The sequence below is a fragment of the Piliocolobus tephrosceles genome, chromosome 15 (genome assembly GCF_002776525.5).
Source record: "Piliocolobus tephrosceles isolate RC106 chromosome 15, ASM277652v3, whole genome shotgun sequence".
Lineage (NCBI taxonomy): Eukaryota > Metazoa > Chordata > Mammalia > Primates > Cercopithecidae > Piliocolobus > Piliocolobus tephrosceles.
Window position 1 is genome coordinate 74,181,715 of NC_045448.1, and position 19,593 is coordinate 74,201,307.

The 19,593-nt window shown below is 44.4% G+C and overlaps 1 protein-coding gene across 5 annotated transcripts in view; it reads left to right on the forward strand.

Annotated features, from left to right (window-relative positions):
• ALMS1 (ALMS1 centrosome and basal body associated protein) overlaps window positions 1-8,384 on the forward strand; it is a 220,513-nt gene extending 212,129 nt beyond the window's left edge. For all 5 annotated transcript variants that reach the window (XM_023223966.2, XM_026456443.2, XM_026456446.2 and 2 more), the window contains 4 exons: window positions 56-239; window positions 1,095-1,158; window positions 6,939-7,038; window positions 8,034-8,384. In XM_023223966.2, coding sequence (XP_023079734.2) covers window positions 56-239; window positions 1,095-1,158; window positions 6,939-7,038; window positions 8,034-8,078 — 393 coding nt within the window. In that variant the 3' untranslated portion in view covers window positions 8,079-8,384. The remainder of the gene's footprint in view (window positions 1-55; window positions 240-1,094; window positions 1,159-6,938; window positions 7,039-8,033) is intronic.
• The last annotated feature ends 11,209 nt before the right edge of the window (window positions 8,385-19,593 follow it).

Below are 19,593 nucleotides of genomic sequence, written 5' to 3' on the forward strand. Positions count from 1 at the left end.
TATCTATCTATCTATCTATCTATCTATCTATCTATCTATCTATCTATTTATTTAGGAATCACTTCAGTTTCACAGACCTGACTTCATCTCCAGCTCTGGGGAGCGGATAAAGCGCCTGAAGTTAATAGTCCAGGAGAGGAAGCTGCAGAGCATGTTACAGAGCGAGCGGGATGTGCTATTCAACAATGACAGGGAACAGCAGGGCCACCAGAATCGCATGCACCTGCTGCCCAAGAGAGGTACACCCTGCCCGTTCACTTTCCTATGAGTGGAATAGAGAAGGCAAGGTCTGCTGCTGTGCTGCAGAGCCCTGCTAAAGGCCAGGCCAGGCCAGTTACATGGGCAGACAGCGACCTTTTGCTTGCCAAGACTCAAACCTTCTTAACTATCAGAACCTCCCCAGCTTAGCCTTCGGCACATTCATGATCCAACTAAGCCCAGTTACTCTGGCCCTGTCCCTGCATCTTAAACCAGCTTTGTGTCTGTGAGCAAGTTAGTTCCAAAAGTATATTGATTTTTCCTGAAAAGATGGGGCTGATTCCAGGCTTGCCTACCTCTTAGGATGGTAATAATTAGAATACTAATAATAATAAACACCTAGTCCTTACATCTTGCCCAGGCACTGTTCACATTAGCGCTTACGACATTCTCAGTAGGTGCTATTAATATATCTACTTTATAGTAAGAAAACTGAATCAAAGGGAGATTAAGTACCTCTCCCAAGATGACATACCCAGGTGTGCTGCTGTGGAGTCTGCATTCTTAACAGTTATGATAATCAGACCTTGGTAAAATAATGAAAGCTGTGAAGACTACAAAGCACTACCCAATTCTTTCATCCAACCTTACCTGGAAACTGGCCAGTTTTTAATTCAAAGCCTAGTCTTTGCTACAGAGTGTTAGGTCCTTAGGGCCTTAGGCTGCTGTCCCTGTTACCCTAGTCTAACCCTGGCTTGCCTTGGTCATTGCTCCCCACCCAGTCTTGCCAGCTCAGGGTAGGGGCACCAAGTCCTAGCAGCTCCCTCTCCCAGCTCTTGCACCACACCCTCTGGGTTAGTCACAGTCCACTGAAAACCCTTTCTTCTCTTGCTTAGTCTTCCTGGCTGTCCAGAAGAACAAGCCTATCAGCAAGAAGGAAATGATTCAGAGGTCCAAACGGTAAGACCAAGAAAACAAGAGTATGTATACAAGTGTAAAGCAGGCCAACAAGTGGTCAGGAGCTCTGGCTTGCACCCAGAATAAAGGCATTATGCTGAAGTTTAAACATTATGAGAAAGTTGTGAGAGTCATTTCTCACTTATGGCACTGAAAAAAAAAAAATAGCACATCATGGTATGAATGACTCATATGCAAAAGATGAAAAAATCCTCACTGATTTGCATGCGTAGGATCCTCTTTATTAGAAACCTAAATTTAAATAAAGAATATTTTGGCCGGGCGCGGTGGCTCAAGCCTGTAATCCCAGCACTTTGGGAGGCCGAGACGGGCGGATCACGAGGTCAGGAGATCGAGACCATCCTGGCTAACACAGTGAAACCCCGTCTCTACTAAAAAATACAAAAAACTAGCCGGGCGAGGTGGCGGGCGCCTGTAGTCCCAGCTACTCGGGAGGCTGAGGCAGGAGAATGGCGTAAACCCGGGAGGCGGAGCTTGCAGTGAGCTGAGATCCGGCCACTGCACTCCAGCCTGGGCGACAGAGCTAGACTCCGTCTCAAAAAAAAAAAAAAAAAAAGAATATTTTAGGCCAGGTGCGGTGGCTCACGCCTGTAATCCCATCACTTTGGGAGGCTGAGGCAGGCGCATCACTTGAGGTCAGGAGTTCGAGACCAGCCTGACCAACATGGTGAAACCCTGTCTCTACTCAAAATACAAAAATTAGCTGGTCGTGGTGGTGCACTCCTGTAATCCCAGCTACTCGGAAGGCTGAGCGGGGAGGATCCCTTGAACCTGGAAGGCAGAGGTTGCAGTGAGCTTAGATGGCGCAACTGTACTTCAGTCTGGTAGTCTCAGAATGAGACTCCATCTCAAAAAAAAAAAAAAAAGATTATTTTGAAATAAAATTATATAAGTTTTTGGGCCACACCTTTTATTTTAGCAATCCCATTTCTAGGAGTTGATCCAATAGGGTGAGAAATAACAGTGTTCTCCAGAATACATTAAGTTAAACTTTTTTAAAAAATTAAATTTTCGAAGAATGTGAACACTGTTACCACTGTGGTCTTTAAAAATAAGTATTTGTGCCTATGTAGATATGTATACTTTTATATGCATAGAATATTTCTGGAAGACAGAAAAAACTGATAATACTGATTGCCTTTGGAAAGGAGAACTGATATAGTAGATTTTTTGACTTTTTATAATTTTCGGATTTTGTGCCGTGGTGAACGAACATTAGCTACTCATTAATTAATTCATTTGAGTGTTGGGTGTGGCGGTACATTTCAGTAATTCTGCCTACTCAGGAGTCTTAGGTGAGAGAATCTCTTAAGCCCAGGAATTTGAGACTGCAGTGAGCTACGATCACACCATTATGCTCCAACCTGGGTAACGAACTGAGACTCTGTATCTAAAAAATAATAAATAAATTTTTAAAAAATTAATTCATTTCAGATATTCATATATTGATCATGAGAATGCCAGAGAATAATTTAAGGTTGACTTTTTTAGGCATTCATTGGAGACTTGCTTTAATAAGAATAGTTTCCTAATTGGCATACTGCTTCTGAAGCAACGGTGCTTTAAAACCATTTATCTCATGGACTTGAAGCATTCCTCTTGAAATCTTGTTTTTACTCTCTATCTAGTCAGCCCTTATAGGCAATCCAAAGGAATGCTTTAGATGCTTTAGTCCAGTGGTTCTCAGAGAGTGTTCTATGGAGTCCTGGAAGTTGCTGAGACCCTTTCAGGTGATTTGCAAGGTCAAAATTAATTTCAGAATGACACCAGGATGTTCTGTGCCTTTTTTGCTGTGTTGGCTATTTGCACCGATGATACAATAGTAATGGGAGAGGAGTAAAACCACTGGTGTCTTACCACTATTCAAGACAGTGGCACCAAACAATACTAGTCTAGTAGGCATTGTATCCTGCATAGCCTCCCGCCAGGAGTGTGATGGAAGAACAAGGAAACAGTGTAAATGGAGGTACACAGGAAGCACTTCCTTTGCACAGTAAAAGATGATGACTGTTTCAAGGAAAAGCACTTATGCCATGGTTTGTGTCGTGAGCTGAACCAGCTGCCTTTTTCATGGAACGTGACTTTTACTTGAAAGAGTAACTGACAGAAAACCAATTATTCTGACTTGTGTTTGTAGCAGACATTTTCTTGAAAATGAAAAAGTGAGTCTGTGACTTCAGGAAAATGTCCAACAGTATCTGTTGCCAAAGAAATTGTGAGTTTTCACGCCAACAATAGAATTCTAGAAAACTTGTATTGACCACCATGGGCTTGATGACTTCTTAGTACTTTGACCTTTCTGATGAGATAAGCAGTGACATTAACAAATGTGATGTTTTTCATGTTATCTAAATAAATTTGTCAACATTTGGAAGAGATGCATAACTCCCTGGACCAGGATTTTCCAAATGATTGTTGCTTTTTGTTACAAAATCAGGGAATAGAAGATTCATTCAAGTAGTACAAGATAGACTGATGGATTTTTATGTAACAGAGTAGGAACAGTTTACTGACATGTTTTCAGATTCCACCTTGCAACTAATTTTTAAGAAACTACCACTTGTCAGCCAGGCACAGTGGCTCACGCCTGTAATCCCAGCACTTTGGGAGGCCAAGGTGGGTAGATCTTTTGAGGTCAGGAGTTCACGCCTGGCCAACATGGTGAAACCCTTCTCTACTAAAACTACAAAAATTAGCTGGACGTGGTGGCGGGTACCTGTAATCCCAGCTACCCTGGAGGCTGAGGCAGGACAATTGCCTGAACCTGGGAGGCAGAGGTTGCAGTGAGCCAAGATCGCGCCACTGCACTCCAGCCTGAGCAACAAGTGCGAAACTCTGTCTCAAAAAAAAAAAAAAAAGAAAAGGACAGAAACACACTTACTAGTTTGGGTGTAGTATCAAAGAGAATCAAGAGTTACCTGAAAAGAATAGTGCAATAACTTCTCTCGTTTCCAAGTACATGGACAATCTATATGTAAGCTGGATTTTTTAATGCATACTTTAACCAGAGCAAGAAGGGACAACATACTTAATACAGAAGCAGATATGAGTCCAGCTGTCTTCCATTAAACCAGACATTAAAGAGTTTTCAAAAAAATGTAAACAGTGCCACTCACTACAATTTTTTTGTTTTGCAAAACATCTTTATTTCTCATTAAAAACACAGCCGGGCACGGTGGCTCAAGCCTGTAATCCCAGCACTTTGGGAGGCCGAGACGGGCGGATCACAAGGTCAGGAGATCAAGACCATCCTGGCTAACCTGGTGAAACCCCGTCTCTACTAAAAACTACAAAAAACTAGCCGGGCGAGGTGGTGGGCGCCTGTAGTCCCAGCTACTCGGGAGGCTGAGGCAGGAGAATGGCATGAACCCGAAAGGCAGAGCTTGCAGTGAGCTGAGATCCGGCCACTGCACTCCAGTTTGGGCGACAGAGCGAGACTCCGTCTCAAAAAAAAAAAAAAAAAAAAAAATACAGGTTTCTTATGTTAGTGTGTCACAGGCTTATTTTTATTTCAAGTGAATTAAAACATAAAGTTTTTCTTAATGTTTAATTTTAATTTTTAATACAGTATCAGTAGATAAAACCTACATTGGGATCTTCATCATTTAGAAGTATGAAGGGGGTCCTAAGTCTAAAATATTTGAGAACCACTGCTTCATTCTAACTCAGTCACAAAATGAAATTAGGGGAAATTATACAGGGTTTGTTGTGGGGCCACTACTTATACTCTCACCTCAGCAAGAGCAGTCCCTGCTGTAAGGGACTAGGAAGCTTGCCTACAGGAAGACAGGCAGGACGTCTCCTATAACATATCAATGCTTTCAACCAGAAATATACTTATATGCGTGGATTTAGTGTCCATCTTCTGGAGAGACTTGAGTTTTTAAACTGGTACATTATCATTAGGTTGCTTCTATTCATGTTTATTTCTTATGTGGCCTCTTTTCAAGGAAGTGATCTGTTTCCATCTGAGAATCTTAACTATCTTCTAGTAACTCTTCATATTTAGGAAAGTACAACCCAGACCCAGCAAGTTCAGGTCACAGCTGGGGTTAGAGCCCGGTGTTTGGCCTTCAATTTTGTCCTATTAAGGATTTGTATCTCTGGAGCCTGTGTCACTCATCTTTTGTCATCATCTACCTCTACGAAAAATATTTAAAGGTTCCTGTGAGAAGGAACGATTTCAAGAGGAAAGAACATAGCTTTTTTATTTGGAAGTACTTGTTCCAGAGTGGCCTTCAGGAGACACCTTCACCTTCTCTAATATGTTTCCTGCGGAGCCCTGCATCAATCTAGTGATTTGTTTTTTCCAGATTATAGAAAACTCTAGGAAATATAGAGAAAAGTAGAAAAAAGAAAATGAATATCGCTTATCATCCTTCCATCTAAACATAATACTAGTCCTATTTTTGGTGGGAGGTGTGGGAATTTTGCAGAGACCTGCATAACACACACTTTCTTCCCTCGAATTGTAGATCATACTGCATATACAGGTTTGTATCTTGCTTTATTTTACTCAACATTATGTTGTCAACCTTTCCTATGACATTCAAAATTCTGAAACTTTTGTTTCATGTACATGAAACATACTTGTAACATATACATTCCATTGTACTTCATAATCTATTTAACTGTTGTTTTGTTGGAAACGTATTTACAATGAGAGTGCATTTATCAAATGCACATTTGTGTTTCTCCCAACTTAAAATCATTGCCACCCAACCCCTGCTAGAACAGATCTCATGTTTTTCACATGGCCACAAGATGCTCCGCAACCCACCTCACCCTCACCCCACCTGTTTCCCACCTATTCCTTTACACTCCTTTTCAGGAAGCCTTGACTCCATTTTTACCAACACCCATTTTCCCTGCCTTGAGTGTCTTCTGCCCTTCTCCCCATTCCGTTTCTACTCTTACCTTTTTTTGTTTGTTTGTTTTGCTTTTTGAGATGGAGTCTCACTTTATCGCCCCACTGGAGTGCAGCAGTGGGTCAATCTTGGCTCACTGCAACCTGTGCCACCCAGGTTCAAGCAATTCTCTTGCCTCAGCCTCCTGAGTCGCTGGGGTTACAGGCACCTGCCAACGCGCCTACCTAATTTTTTTTTTTTTTTTTTTTTGTAGTTTTAGTAGAGACGGGGTTTCACCATCTTGGCCAGGCAGGTCTTGATCTCCTGACCTCATGATCCACCTGCCTCTTCCTCCCAAAGTACTGGGTTTACAGGCTTGAGCCACCACACCTGGCACTCCTATCTATTCTTAAGATCCAACTTACCTCTAATTTCGTCTCTGGAGCCTTTCCCAGCCTCCTTCTATAAGACCATGTTTGTTTTCCTCTAGAACATTTTATAGATGTGACCATTTTAGTACTTTCTCATAATTTTGCTAGTATTTACAAATACAATATTAACACTGTTCATAATCTTATATTGAAACAATCCATTTTTGCATGTAGAGTAGAAAGCAGAAGTTCACCTCTCCCTGATTTATCTCACTCCTTTCCCCACTTTATCCCACTCCTTTCCCAGACGTAAGCACTATTAGGATTTTATTGTGTTTGTATTTATCTCTCTCCTCTTCCAGATTGCGAGCCCCCAGGCCAGAGTTCTCTGTGCTGGAGTTTCTAACAAGGCCTACGGCCTTTCTGGGAGGGATGAGCTCCTGGAGAGTGGGAGGCATAGGGAGGGATGGTGACAGGAGAGCTCGTGCCTCTGCACCCTGGTAACCTCCCCACTTTCTGTCCTTTCGCTGGTGCCATTTCTAAGGATTTATGAGCAGCTTCCAGAAGTACAGAAAAAGAGAGAAGAAGAGAAGAGAAAATCAGAATATAAGTCATACCGACTGCGAGCCCAGCTATATAAAAAGGTCAGTGGGTCCTCTGTCTATAGTGGGATGGATCAGGTTTATTGGGGGAAAGAGAAATGGAGACAACACGTTGCCTCTTGAGTATACAGTCAGAATGAACCACATTTGAGGAATGAACTTAGAATGCACTGGGCCAGTATTGAAATTTGGAAGAAGGCATCTGTAATTAGACTTCAAATCAGGTTTAGCTCCCCATCCATAATTGTGTAAGGCCCTTTCCATGCATTAATTTGGAGTGAAACCAAATTTCGTACATAGGAGTTCATTAACATATCATGGTGGAAATATCAGAATTATCAGGTTTCCATTCCAGAGTCCCAAGTGGTGACTTCATGCCCCTCACTGGTGAGTCAGATACCTCCAGAACTGTTAAACTGGAAAATGTTTGACTGAGGCATAAGAGTTGTCCACTTGGATGGCCAGAGGCCTCCAACTTCTCACCATTCCCTGCCCATCGTCCCAGTGGAGTCAGCGGTGCTGTTAGGTCCAAGAACCTCACGGGACAGCGTTGGTGCTACCAGTTAATTCTCTGAGAACCCAGACCGGCTCCTGTACCTGAAGGTCCATATCCTTCACTGTACTTGTTTCCTTCTCACCCCCTCAGTCACCAGACTGATGTGGGATGGGAGCTGCTTCTGCAGCAGGCCCCAGAACCCAGGTGGGTGCCTCAGGTGGGAGGCCCCAGGCACCACACCGCCTGTCTGCTGCGTCAGCATTGCAGGGCCAGGCCTCTCTTTATGCTGCTGTATGTGGGAACTGATGGATTATCTGTGTCTGTATAGAAGTAATAGATATTGATTACAGATCCTCTTTCCTGAACCTTTCAGGAAGCATTTTTTATATGATGACCATAGTTTCTGAAGCAGAGTAAAATGAACAAGACTTGAGTAGGAGCACACTGATTCTCCTTGGTGACATGGCTGCCGGGAGGAGTGGCATCTGCCTCTGATGACAATAATATCTAACTTCTTTCCTGCCTTTCTTTTCTTCTACAGAGAGTGACCAATCAACTTCTGGGGAGAAAAGTTCCCTGGGACTGACACAAGTTTATTTTCCTCAGAGCCTTGGAATTCTATTTTATGAACCTAGAGAAGCACAATCCTTACTTTTGTGAGTCTGATTGAATAAAGCTTATTCTTTGTCCATGTGTACTTCAGAAATAGTACCTTCTAAAGAGTCTGGAGCAGAGTGGTGATTAAAATTCCTAATGGTTTGGGAGCAATACTGTCTTCATAGTGGCCTGTCCATTGGGCTCTGTGTTACAATGATATGATCAATTCTCAAGAGTGAGTCCCTTTTTATATGTGTTTTTATACTTTTAGAAAATAAAAACTTTAGATTAACTCATAGTAAACAATTCTTTCCCATCTGAAGAGGTGCAAGGAGCTATGCATTGTCTCCACCGAGGTGTCTAAGTGCATCAGTTGAGGGAAATGGGCTCTCAGAATGAAATGTAGTCTGTCTCTTTAGAAACACAACATGCTGTAGTGGGAGCACTGTTGTGGGCTTTGAGGAGAGGGTGTCGGGTTAGATGCCCACCGGGTGCACCCAGAGACTGCTGCAGGAGAGGCATCTTGGGTCCAGAGCCTCCTCTCAGCCCTAGTCCAGCTCCCACAGGGACTCTGTGTAGGCTGGGGAGAAAGGCCACCAGCCTCGGCTGACGGATCTTCCTCCACCCACACTCTCGGTTTTGAGATTAAAACCTCAGACCATTTATCATTACACGTGAACCCAACACTTACAACACTTACAACATAAAGGACAACTTGTGAAAAAGATGAGTCAATGAATCAGATAAAGCACTTAACCCAGTAACTGCATCAGAATGTAACAGGATTTTTTTTTCATGTGGCCTGAAATTACAGCTAAGGCCCAAAGTGATGGAGGAAGGTTTTCAACAGCCTCACTCTAAGTTCAGCAAATCCCAGTACTAAGGTTGGCAAGGGCCAGTCATCCAGTAAGGCTTCCTGGGAGGCTGGATCCAAGCAGGCCCTGCCCTGAAGCACAGTTCAGAGCTTTCAGATCCTGTCCCCTTGGTTCCCTGCCAGGAAGAGGACACTGGGAAAAGAACCCATGGTGCATGAGGTCAACTGCTAGTTCTTCCCTTTTTTGCTAGGCAAGGTAATTAAGCACTTTTGGCCAATTTACCTATAAAACGAGAGGGTTAATACCGCTAAGCCCCTCTTTACATAATCTCTAAAACAATGTGACTATTTCCACGTCTTGTGAGACATTATTATTCAGAGTAGAAACAAATTGTTGTCTCAAATCTGGGTCTGCAAAGAACACAGGGGCAAGATGGAGTCTGATGAGGAATGATGAGCATGATTCTCTCTAGGCCCAAGGCTGTGGCATCCAGACACCTTCCCAGGTCAGTTAGATTTGGTCCTGGGAGGCCCAGGTGGCAGTTGCCAGCCAGCTCCTCCCAGCCCCAGCCACCTCCTCAGGAGAACTCATTAGCATCTCCACTGGGTTCCTTTAAACCAGAAATCTGTGGACTTGCTTTCACATTATAGCAGTATTCACCCAGGCCGCCAACCATGGGCGTGTCCCCGAGGCAATGTCAAAGCACAGAAGGTGGCAGGAAGGGGATGTGTTGTGGAGAGTCTCACAACTGCAGTCTTCCTGCCTGTCCTGTGTCAGGAGACCTTTGGCTGAGTGCAGGCTGAAGAATCCAGGCATCAGCCTCACAATCCCAGGGCCTCCCTCAGTGTCCGTTCTGCCCCAGAGCTCAGGATGGCTTTCCACACTGCACAGTTCTGTGTGGGCTGAGAGCGCCTGCTACAAACCACAGAGTCACCACCTCGTGCAGCCACTCCTGCAGCCATCAGACTTTCCCCATGCGTGGCAGGACCTGGAGCCTGTTGTTTTGTTTTGGTTTGGTGTTTGTTCTTGCACAGGTTCAGGAAGCCCAAGCGGAGGCTGCATCATTGCCCCTGGTTCTGAACTGTGGTGGGATTCACTTTTGAATTGCTTCATCCTAGGCCTAGATCACACCTAACCTGGGAGGCACCACTTTCTTCCCTCCTGGAGGTGAGACTCCAGCCTCCTCAGTCAGTCCTCTTCCCTGAGGGCAGCTTCTGATTCAGCCTCTCCCCAGCAAAGACCACCGTGCAGGTATTTTTGGGGGAGAGGATCTATGAAGAAAGCAGTCTTTTAACTGTAAATCACAATGCGTTTTGTATGTTCCCAATGACTGTTTGGAATAATCAAATGAATGATTGTTTGGAACATTGTCTTGATGTTATCAAAACAAAAAGAAACCGGGGTTTATCCCCCAGGCGAGTAACAGATGACTTTCCATGAGAGCGCAGGTTTTGAACAAAAGAGTTTTATTACCTGTCACAAGTAAGGAGAGCACTGGGAGTGTTCTCCAAAGCATTATCTCCCAAGAGAAAATGACAGGAGGGCTTTATGTGCTGTTGAAGACAGGAGAGGGTGCATCATCGCATGTAGAGGAGGGTTCCCAGTGGCACAGATGATGCAGTGAGTCAAGTGCCAGCACATAGGTCGCATGTTATGGTAATGAAGCTACAGGTCTCCTGGGGTGCAGGCTTTAGCATGGTCATGAGGAAAGTTCACTGGGGTTCATGTGTAAGTTGTCGGGGTCTGTCAGGAGCTGGTTCCAACCAACTAGGTGGCCACATTGCACACAGGGTTTGGGATAAAACTGGCTTCAAGACAAGAGGCTCTAAAATAGGCTGATTGCTTGAATTGACAAAATTCCTGTACTCCCTGGATTCCCTCCCTGTTGGCCTACAAATTTCCTCCCCTAGAGATATGTCACTCCTCATTCTGGAGAGGTCATTCTTCTGTAACTTCATGCTGATTAGGGATGCCGTGTCCAGAGATACTAGGGGAGTGAAAATCTCTAGACACTAAATCTAAATGTGTTTTGAGGTCTCCCAGGATAGGCTGCAAAGGCTGGTATTGTTGGAAGCTGCAGTTGAAATTTTTCTAATCTGGAAAATGCAAATTTTACCAAGAGATTTAAGATCCAGGGACCAAACAGCAGTAGTACAAACAATAAAGTTAGTGGTTCTACCAGGGGCAGAGTATTACCACGTAATTGGTATTGCCCATTTGGTAGCTTCCCAAAAAGCGTCAGAACTATGGCCCTGTGGATTAAAAGTGTGTAACCAAGAGGCTTGGGCATAGACCCTCTTAATGTCAACTTCTTTTTCCCCTGAGGTGTTTACTGAGGGGCAGCAAGAGGAATTAGTAACTGCACATGCTCCTCCCTGTTCCACTAAAAGATTGTCTAATACTATACCGTTACCTAGCACCAGAGTAACCAAGGAGTCAACTGAGGATGCTAAAGACTCAAGTTTTCTAGTCCAGTTTTTTACAGGTTTCATGATAAGCATATCCCCAAAGAGCAGCCATCCTGGATGCTGCTCCCATCCCCCCAAAATTAAACTCATTGCTCTTTTGACCTGACTTGTAGTAGACTCGCCTCAACAGCCTCAATATCAGAGGGGCCCGCAGGCCAATTGTACATTGTCCTTCCATCCAAACATTCTCCATGCAGGAATGAGCGATGCCAAGTAGGGTAAAGGGAAGGAACTGGGGGCAAACAGGTGTGGGGTAGATGTTTGTGGGGGACCCACAGACCAACACATGTGCCCCTCAGGGGGCACATACTCATTTGGGGATAAAGATATTTAGGTGGGCGCAGTGGCTCACACCTGTAATCCCAGCACTTGGGGAGGCCGAGGCAGGCAGATCACTTGAGGTCAGGAGTTCGAGACCAACCTGAGCAACATGGTGAAACCCCATCTCCACTAAAAATACAAAAATTAGCTGAGTGTGGTGGTGTGCGCCTGTAATCCCAGCTACTCAGGAGGCTGAGACAGGAGAATCGCTTGAACCCAGAAGGCGGAGGTTGCAGTGAGCTGAGATCGTGCCTCTGTACTCCAGCCTGGGTGTCAGAGCAAGGCTCTGTCTCAAGAAAAAAGACATTTAATAGTTGTGCTATTTGGCTCCAGGTGCCATTATTCTTGCATAAAGGGAGACAGTCCCACCCTGCAGGTGGTCCCTATCCCTGCAGTCAACTGAGACATTAGTCTTCTAAGCTGTTGGCCTGTTTACCTGGGTGTACCAGAAACTGGGGCTTGGTATTCCTCACCATGAACTGCATTTACTGCTCTGTCCCCAATATTTTTTAGTGATGTTCATGTCAGGACACTAATAATTCATATTGGGGTGGCAGGTGGTAGTGTTCAAGGAGACCAGTTACCTCCGTTTTGTGTCTGGTCCTGTCTCAGTGTAGTTAGTCTGCCCTGGAGGAATTTCACAGCTTCTGCCTACTTGCTGTAAGGCTGAGCCATTTAGCAAGGTTGACACCTAGGTGGCATTTGCTATAGAGGTGCTAGTCAAGGTGATGCAAGGGATTTCCTCACTTTCTGGGAAGAGGGTAACCCCAGGGAAGGGGAGCTTGCTCCAGTTCTGTGGGTGAGAGTGAAATGTGAGGATTGCCACAAGTCCCGTCACTTGGGCAGACCAAGCTCATGAGTGTCTATAGCATATCCAGCACTGGAACAGGCTATTTCCCTTCACTGCGATGTAGGGAAAACTGTTGTATTGTCTTCCCAGAGACCACTGGCCATGGTAATAAAAGGGACTAACCAGTAGAGAGGGACCAAGTTCATTGTATATACTATATGATGATTTAGCACCAGTTAAGAGTTTTTACAGAATGTAAAAGAGCATAGAGATTCCTCTAAAAATGAAGAAATTCCTCATGTATCGAGAGCATTGCAAGGGCACATTTTACTTATCTATGCCCCTTCTGTGGAAGAGGAGCTTACGATCAGAGGCCAGTTCATAGGAATAAGTTGGATCTAATGAAGCATAGGAATAAGCTGGATCTAATGAAGCCTGCTGGTGCACAGGGTAGGGCCCCGTCCAGACAGGATTTAGCTGGTCTTGAGGTGATTTAGATGTCCAAGTCTTAAGGTGAACTCATTCTCAAGGTTGATGTGGGTGAAGCTTAACATCAGTGGGAACTGGAAGACAGGTTCACATATTGCTTGAGAGCTTGTATTAATTTTCCTAAATATACGATATGTTTTACATCCCTCTCAGTCTCACCATCAGGGCATGTCAAAGGTTCCATTTTGTCAGGGTAAGCTTTTCCGTATAGTAATTCAAAAAGGCTAAGTCTCACTTTCCCTTTTGGTGCCAGCTGAAGTCATGTTAGTGTGATGGAGAGGCACTTTAGCCAGCTTTAATGAGTTTCCTGGTATGGTTTAGCTAAAGTGACCTTTACGGTTCTATTAGTATCTTTGTCCTTTTCAGATGACTGGGGCCTCCAGTCTGCATGTAACCTCCATTTGATTTCCAAAGCAGAGAATACCCCCTGGCTAACTTCGGAAATGAAGGCAGCTGCATTGTTACTCTGGATCAATCAAGGCAAGCCATACTTCCAGAGGATGTCTTTGAGTAAAGCTCTGGCATCATTTGCCTTTTCTGTGTGACAAGGTAAGTCTATCCAGCCAGTACTGGCTTCTATCCAGCCAGTAAAGGTGTCCACACAAACCAGCCAGTACATGAAGTTTCCAGGTGCCTGGAGCATCACTGTAAAGTCTATTTGCCATTCTTCTCCTGGTATACCCGCCGCCGCCTCTTAGTTGAGGCACAGTCAGCCTGGTCTGAGCATTATTTTGTACACATTTGTGGCATCTGTTGGAGATTTAGTCTGTTTTACCACTTGGATCGGGTACCTTTATTACCCTCATCAACCAATTCCTTAAGGTTTTGATATGGTTAGGCTTGCATCCCCACCCAAATCTCATCTTGAATTGTAATCCCTGTAAGCTCCACATGCCTAGGGAGAGACCTGGATAGATGATTGAATCATGGGGGAGGTTTCTCCCATGCTGTTCTTGTGATAGTGAATTCTCACAAGATCTGATGGTTTTCTAAGGGTCTATTTCCCCTTTGCTCCTCACTCTTCTCTCTCCTGCCGCCATGTGAGAAAGCCTAAGCTTGCTTCCCCTTTGCCTTCTGCCATGATTGTAAGTTTCCTGAGGCCTCCCCAGCCATGCGGAACTGTGAGTCCATTAAACCTCTTTCCTTTACAAATTACCCAGTCTCAAATATTTCTTTAGAGCAGTGTGAGAACGGACTAATATCATATCAAAATGTGATGATTCATGAACATATTTAATTATTGCCCAGCCTATGTTTTCTGGAATCTAGAGTCTTCCTTTGTCATTAATACCTCATCCTTCCAAATCTAAATGTGGGAGATACCCTTCCCATTTGGATTTTTCTAATTTCTGAGTAATAGGGCCAAAACTTGTGGAGTGACAAATCTGGGGATCAGGGTCATTTGCAAACGTTCAACTGTTCATGCTGCCTTCTTAGCAGCTGTGTCTGCTAGGTTATTTCCTTTTATAACCTCAGAATTCCCCTCTGGTGTCCCCAGCAGTGGACCACCGCTAACCTTTTAGGTCACTGTATTGCCTGTAAGAGCTGTAATATTTCTTATGCAGCCTTATCTCCTTATTGTCCACAGTCAGGGTCCCAAGGGAGAGAATCCCAGAGGCATACTTGTCATCTCTCTAGGAATGGGGAAGGATTTTCATTAGAGTCTTGTTCTGTTTCCTGGAGTTTTCCCCAATTGATTGGCTTACTTTCCTCATGCCTTTGAGTAGCATATTGCTATAATGATCCCTATTATCACTGGAGTCCCAGTTTGGGTTGACTGTTGGGACTGACACCTCAGCAGCCAAGTAGGTTTGGTAGCCCGTGTTATCGGCCTACATTTTGTCTGCCTCTTCCTTTTCTTTGGCTATGATGATAGATTTCTTTTCCACCATGAGCAGAGTTGCCATTAAGGTCTGCATGTCTGACCAGGTGAGGTTATGTGTGAAGAATATTCCCCTTATGAGAGTTCTGAACTCTCATGGGCTCACCGGTAAGCCTTTAATATTGGATTTCTCATTATACAAATCAGCAGTTGTAAGAGGTACATCGACCCAAGCAAAACCTCCCTCTCCATTAGACACCTGCCTAGTGAGAACCATCTCACTCTGGGGTTCCCTCTCAGGGAACTTGGTATGCTGGTAACTTGAGCTACCAAACCTACTTGACTACTGAGGTGTCAGTCTCAACACAACCCAAACTGGGACCCCAGTGATAACGGGGATCAACAACGGCCAGATCATTGTAGGAATATGCTGCTCGGAGACATGAGATAAGTAAACTAGCTGCCAGTCAGAAGGGGAGTGGTGAGTGGTGCTGCCTGGTGGAGAGATACAACATCTGCAAGCCTCAGAAAATGAGTTGTGATGAGGTTTTTCTTTTTTATTCTCTGGAGGAATGTAATGTAATTTATTGCTTAAATGCTTAGGAGAATTCACCAGTGAAACCCATCTGGGCCTGGATTTTCTTTTGTGGAAATCATTTTTTTGAATAACTATTCAGATTTCAGTTTTCCTTTTATGCCAAGGTTTGGTAAATTGTGTTTTTCAAGTAATTTGTCCATTTCATAGAAATTTACAGATTCATTGATCCTATGTTGTAATATCCTTTTGTTAATGTCTGGAGATTCTAGGATCTATAGTGATGTTCCATTTTTATTCCTGATATTATTTTTGCCTCCTGTCATTTTTACCTGATCACTCTTTCCAAGGGGTGTATAAATTTCACTAGTATTGTCAAATAACCCACTTTGGGTTTTATTGATTTTTCTCTATCATATAATGGTCTTATATTGATTTTTGTTGTTGTTTATTTTGGGGCCTGCTGTTGCCACAGCAGGAGCCACAGCCAGCTCCATAGAATTGGGAGGGCCTGGCAAGTATGGAGGAAGATCCCTTCCTTTCCCCTAGAGGTGCTGAGAGTTTAATCCCGAGGAAGTAGGGGAATTATTTTCCTGTATTGGCGAAAGTTCTGGTTTTGAGTAAGACTAGAGGACCTCACTTTTCTTGAAGGAGAAGTAGAGAGGCTCCTCCTCATTCCTTTCCCTACAAGTCCCCACATGACTGGTTCTTTCTCTCCAGTGGCTTCTAGAATTAGCAACATTGTTCCCTTTGGTCCTTTGGCCAATTACATATCCTGCATTTCTTCTGTAGGGCTGGGTGTTGATAGAGGGCCATAAGACATTATATATAGGGTATTTTATCCCATTTACCTTGTTTCTTACAAAATAAGTCCCAGTTGGAGAATTGTATTATTAATGTATGTAAGTAACTCATATTCAGACCATCTCTCCTGATTCCCTAGGGAATACTGGGGCCACATGGTATTACAGTAATGTATCATTTGCTTATTGGTCATAGATATGGGTATCCAAATAGTTTTCAATGCCGGAGAAGGCACTCTAGCAGGCTCTCCTCCAGTATTAAGACCTGGTTCCCCATATTCTAGGGTCTTTGCCCAGAAGTCTGATTCCACCCTCCAAGGAGCTTCCACTGGGAATTAGTGATGACACAAATCCTGTAACTGTTAGCCTGTGGGATATTTCTGGTCTTTTCAGCTTGCCACTACTCCCAGGCCACAATGGAGTCGAGGTGCTAGGGAGCTAGAAGAGGATAATAGGGGTTGCTTCTCTCCGGATCATGTTCCATCTGGGTAACTTCCCTGGAGGTCTCATGGATGTTCCAGAATAGTTCTGGATCCAGCTTGAGTGGTGGGAGGTATGTAAATCAATCAAGTAAGCAAGGTGTTCTTTCTGGAGAGGGTGCACACTCTCCTCATGTAAACTCTACATCACTGTATTTTGGTTCCAGGAATTATAATCCCACCCAAATTACCCCATTCTAAATTAGGCCTCTTCAAATCAATAACAGTTCTTCTGTGACTGCTGGAAAATGGAAGCCCAATGTTTGAGGGATTACCACAGACTAAGGGGAAGGGAATCCAGACTTCACATTCATTCAGACCACAAAGATGCATAAGTATTGGCAAAAGTGACAAGCATTCAGCCTACAGATATACCAGACAGGGACAGAGTGTTGAAGATGAGACTCTTCGTCTTTATATTAGGGCTTCCCCTTATTAAAATGGATGGAGATGTCTCTCAACCCCTAGACTTGAAGGGGAGTCCTACCCGTTCCCAACAATCCTGGATCCCTTGAGCTGGTTCCTAAACCTGACAACCCAGAGTCCTAATAAAACCAAAACCACTCTTTGAGTCAGTTCACAGAACCACCACCGCTTACTGCCTCAAAGTTGCACCAAATGAAAGGTCCAAGCAGCCACTTCTGCTCTCCTGGTGGGGGGGCCCTGAGGCCCTTCACCAGTCTCTCCCTCAGCAACTTAGGCAACTTAACCCACTCATGCTTCCTCAGACTGCTGCTTTGCCTGTAAGCAGCCTATAAGGAAGGTTGAGTCAGGGCTCAGTCCATAGTCAAATCTGGATCAACCGGATTTGTTTCCCAGGCCCCCCTGCCCCACTGCCTCCAAAAAGAAAGCAGGGTTTGTCTGGTGAGTAACAAAAGATGCTGAGAACACAGGTTTTGATCAATAGGAGTTTTATTACTTGTCACAAGTAGGAAGGGCACTGGGAATATTCGCCAAAGCAGTGTCTCCTAAGAGAAAATGACAGGAGGGCTTTATGGGTGATCGAGAGGGGAGAGGGTGCATCATCACATGTAGAGGAGGGGTCCCAGTGACACAGATGGAGAGAGTCGTCATGCCAGCACATAGGACGCATGCTATGGTAATGAAACTATAGCTCTCCCAGGGTGCAGGATTTAGCATTGGAATGAGGAAAGTTCACTGTAAGTGAGTTCATCTGTAAATTGCTGGGGTCTGTCAGGAGCTGGTTCCGACTGACTAGGTGACCACATTTCACCCAGGGTTTAAGAGAAAACCGGCTGCAAGGCTATAGCCAGTCCTTAGGAAGTGAGGCCAAGCTGAACTGTTGACACAGTCTATGTCTTTACGAGTCCGGGAGCTGGGTGGTTTTATCTCCGATACTAGACTTACTTTTACTGGTTCTGAAGCCTTGCCTACAGCCCTTTCCCAGTTTCTCACGAAATACTCATGAAAGGGGATGGTAGGGAGTGGGCATGGGAAAAAGGGAATGGTATTAAAATTAAAGCTAACATCATTGGCCTCCAGGGGCACTCCTGGCACATCTCCATAGCCCTTGGCTCTTGCAGCTGCCCAAGATGAGAGTCCGGATCTAAGGAAACTCTACCACCACCAAGGCTGGGGTGGTCGCAATGGGGGCCTTATTTTCCAAACCTGACTAGGCCACGTTTTAAGTGGATCATAGTCACTAGGAACATAGATGTGGACTACTAATTTTCTTGGCCTGAGCAGACGTAGCCCTATGTGCTCCTCTCCAGCCTTTCAGAGAGCTATGGTGGGCCAAAAAAATGCTCAGTAGCCGAAGCGATCTCCTCTGTAGACACTGGAGTAAAATCTCTGCCTGTGTGTGTGTGTGTCTGACTCTGTCCTGGACTCATTTCCTCCAATGCTGGTGGCTTTACTTTGGATACTCTGATTGTTGCAGAGATGAGACCAAAGGCTCCACTCTGGAGAAAATAGAGCCCTCTCGAGAGGTCAGCCCAACTTGCTAGATTTCTGCATGGGGTTTGGGGTTCAACATTCCAGGCTGTCTCCAAAAAGTCATGGCCAAATTCACACATTCCTTTAGTCCCTGATGCCGTCTCATCACAGTGTTTGTCTGGCCTCACCTTTGCTCCACTAAGTCCAGGAACCTCAACGAACTACGAGCCAGGTAGGGCTAGACTAAAAAAAAATGGCTATCACAGTCTTCATTTCATGAGACAGAGGTGAACTGAGAAAAGGTGGAAAGTGCTTCAGAGACTTCTCTGTATTCATCCCTAACTTAGGCAGACAGCCTTGGCCACACAGGAAACTGGGGAAGACCCCTCTCATACTCAGGAGTCCCCCACACTGGTGCTGTCTTATGACAGGCAGGCATCAGCTCCAGAGCCAATCAAACAATTAGGAATAAGAAACATTGCTGCAGAATTTGTTGGGTTTTTTTTCCCCTAAATTTGGTAGTAAGCGCAACAAAGGCAAGCATAACAACCATCTTGTTCTCCTTGTTTCCCCGAAGCCTAACACAACATGTAGCATGTGGTTGGCTCAGTAAGAATTTGTTGAATGGGGGCCAGATGTGGTGGTTCGTGCCTGTCATCCCAGGACTTTGGGAGGCTAAGGTGGGAGGATCATTTGAGGCCCAGAGTTCAAGATTAACCTGTCCAACATTGTGAGACCCCTATCTTTTTTTTTTTTTTTTTTAAGTGGAGTTTCTTGAATGGCACACAGAAAATAAACAATCCAAATGAGAGATCAGAGGTGCTGGAAAAGACCAGGGAGATCTAATCGTTAAATCAGGTCATCTCTAAATGTTAAGAGGAGACATTTGGACATCTGACAGAGTTTGGCATTGAATCAGTGATAAATATACAGAAAACTGAACAACAGCAAAAAGAAAAGTATCAATTGTAAGGGAAAAGATACAAATCAAAAGCCTTCAGGAAAGGATAAGTCATCATGGCTAACTATATAGCTTAGCTTAAAATAACACAGAATAGTGAAGTAGCCCAAAGGGCCATCATCTAA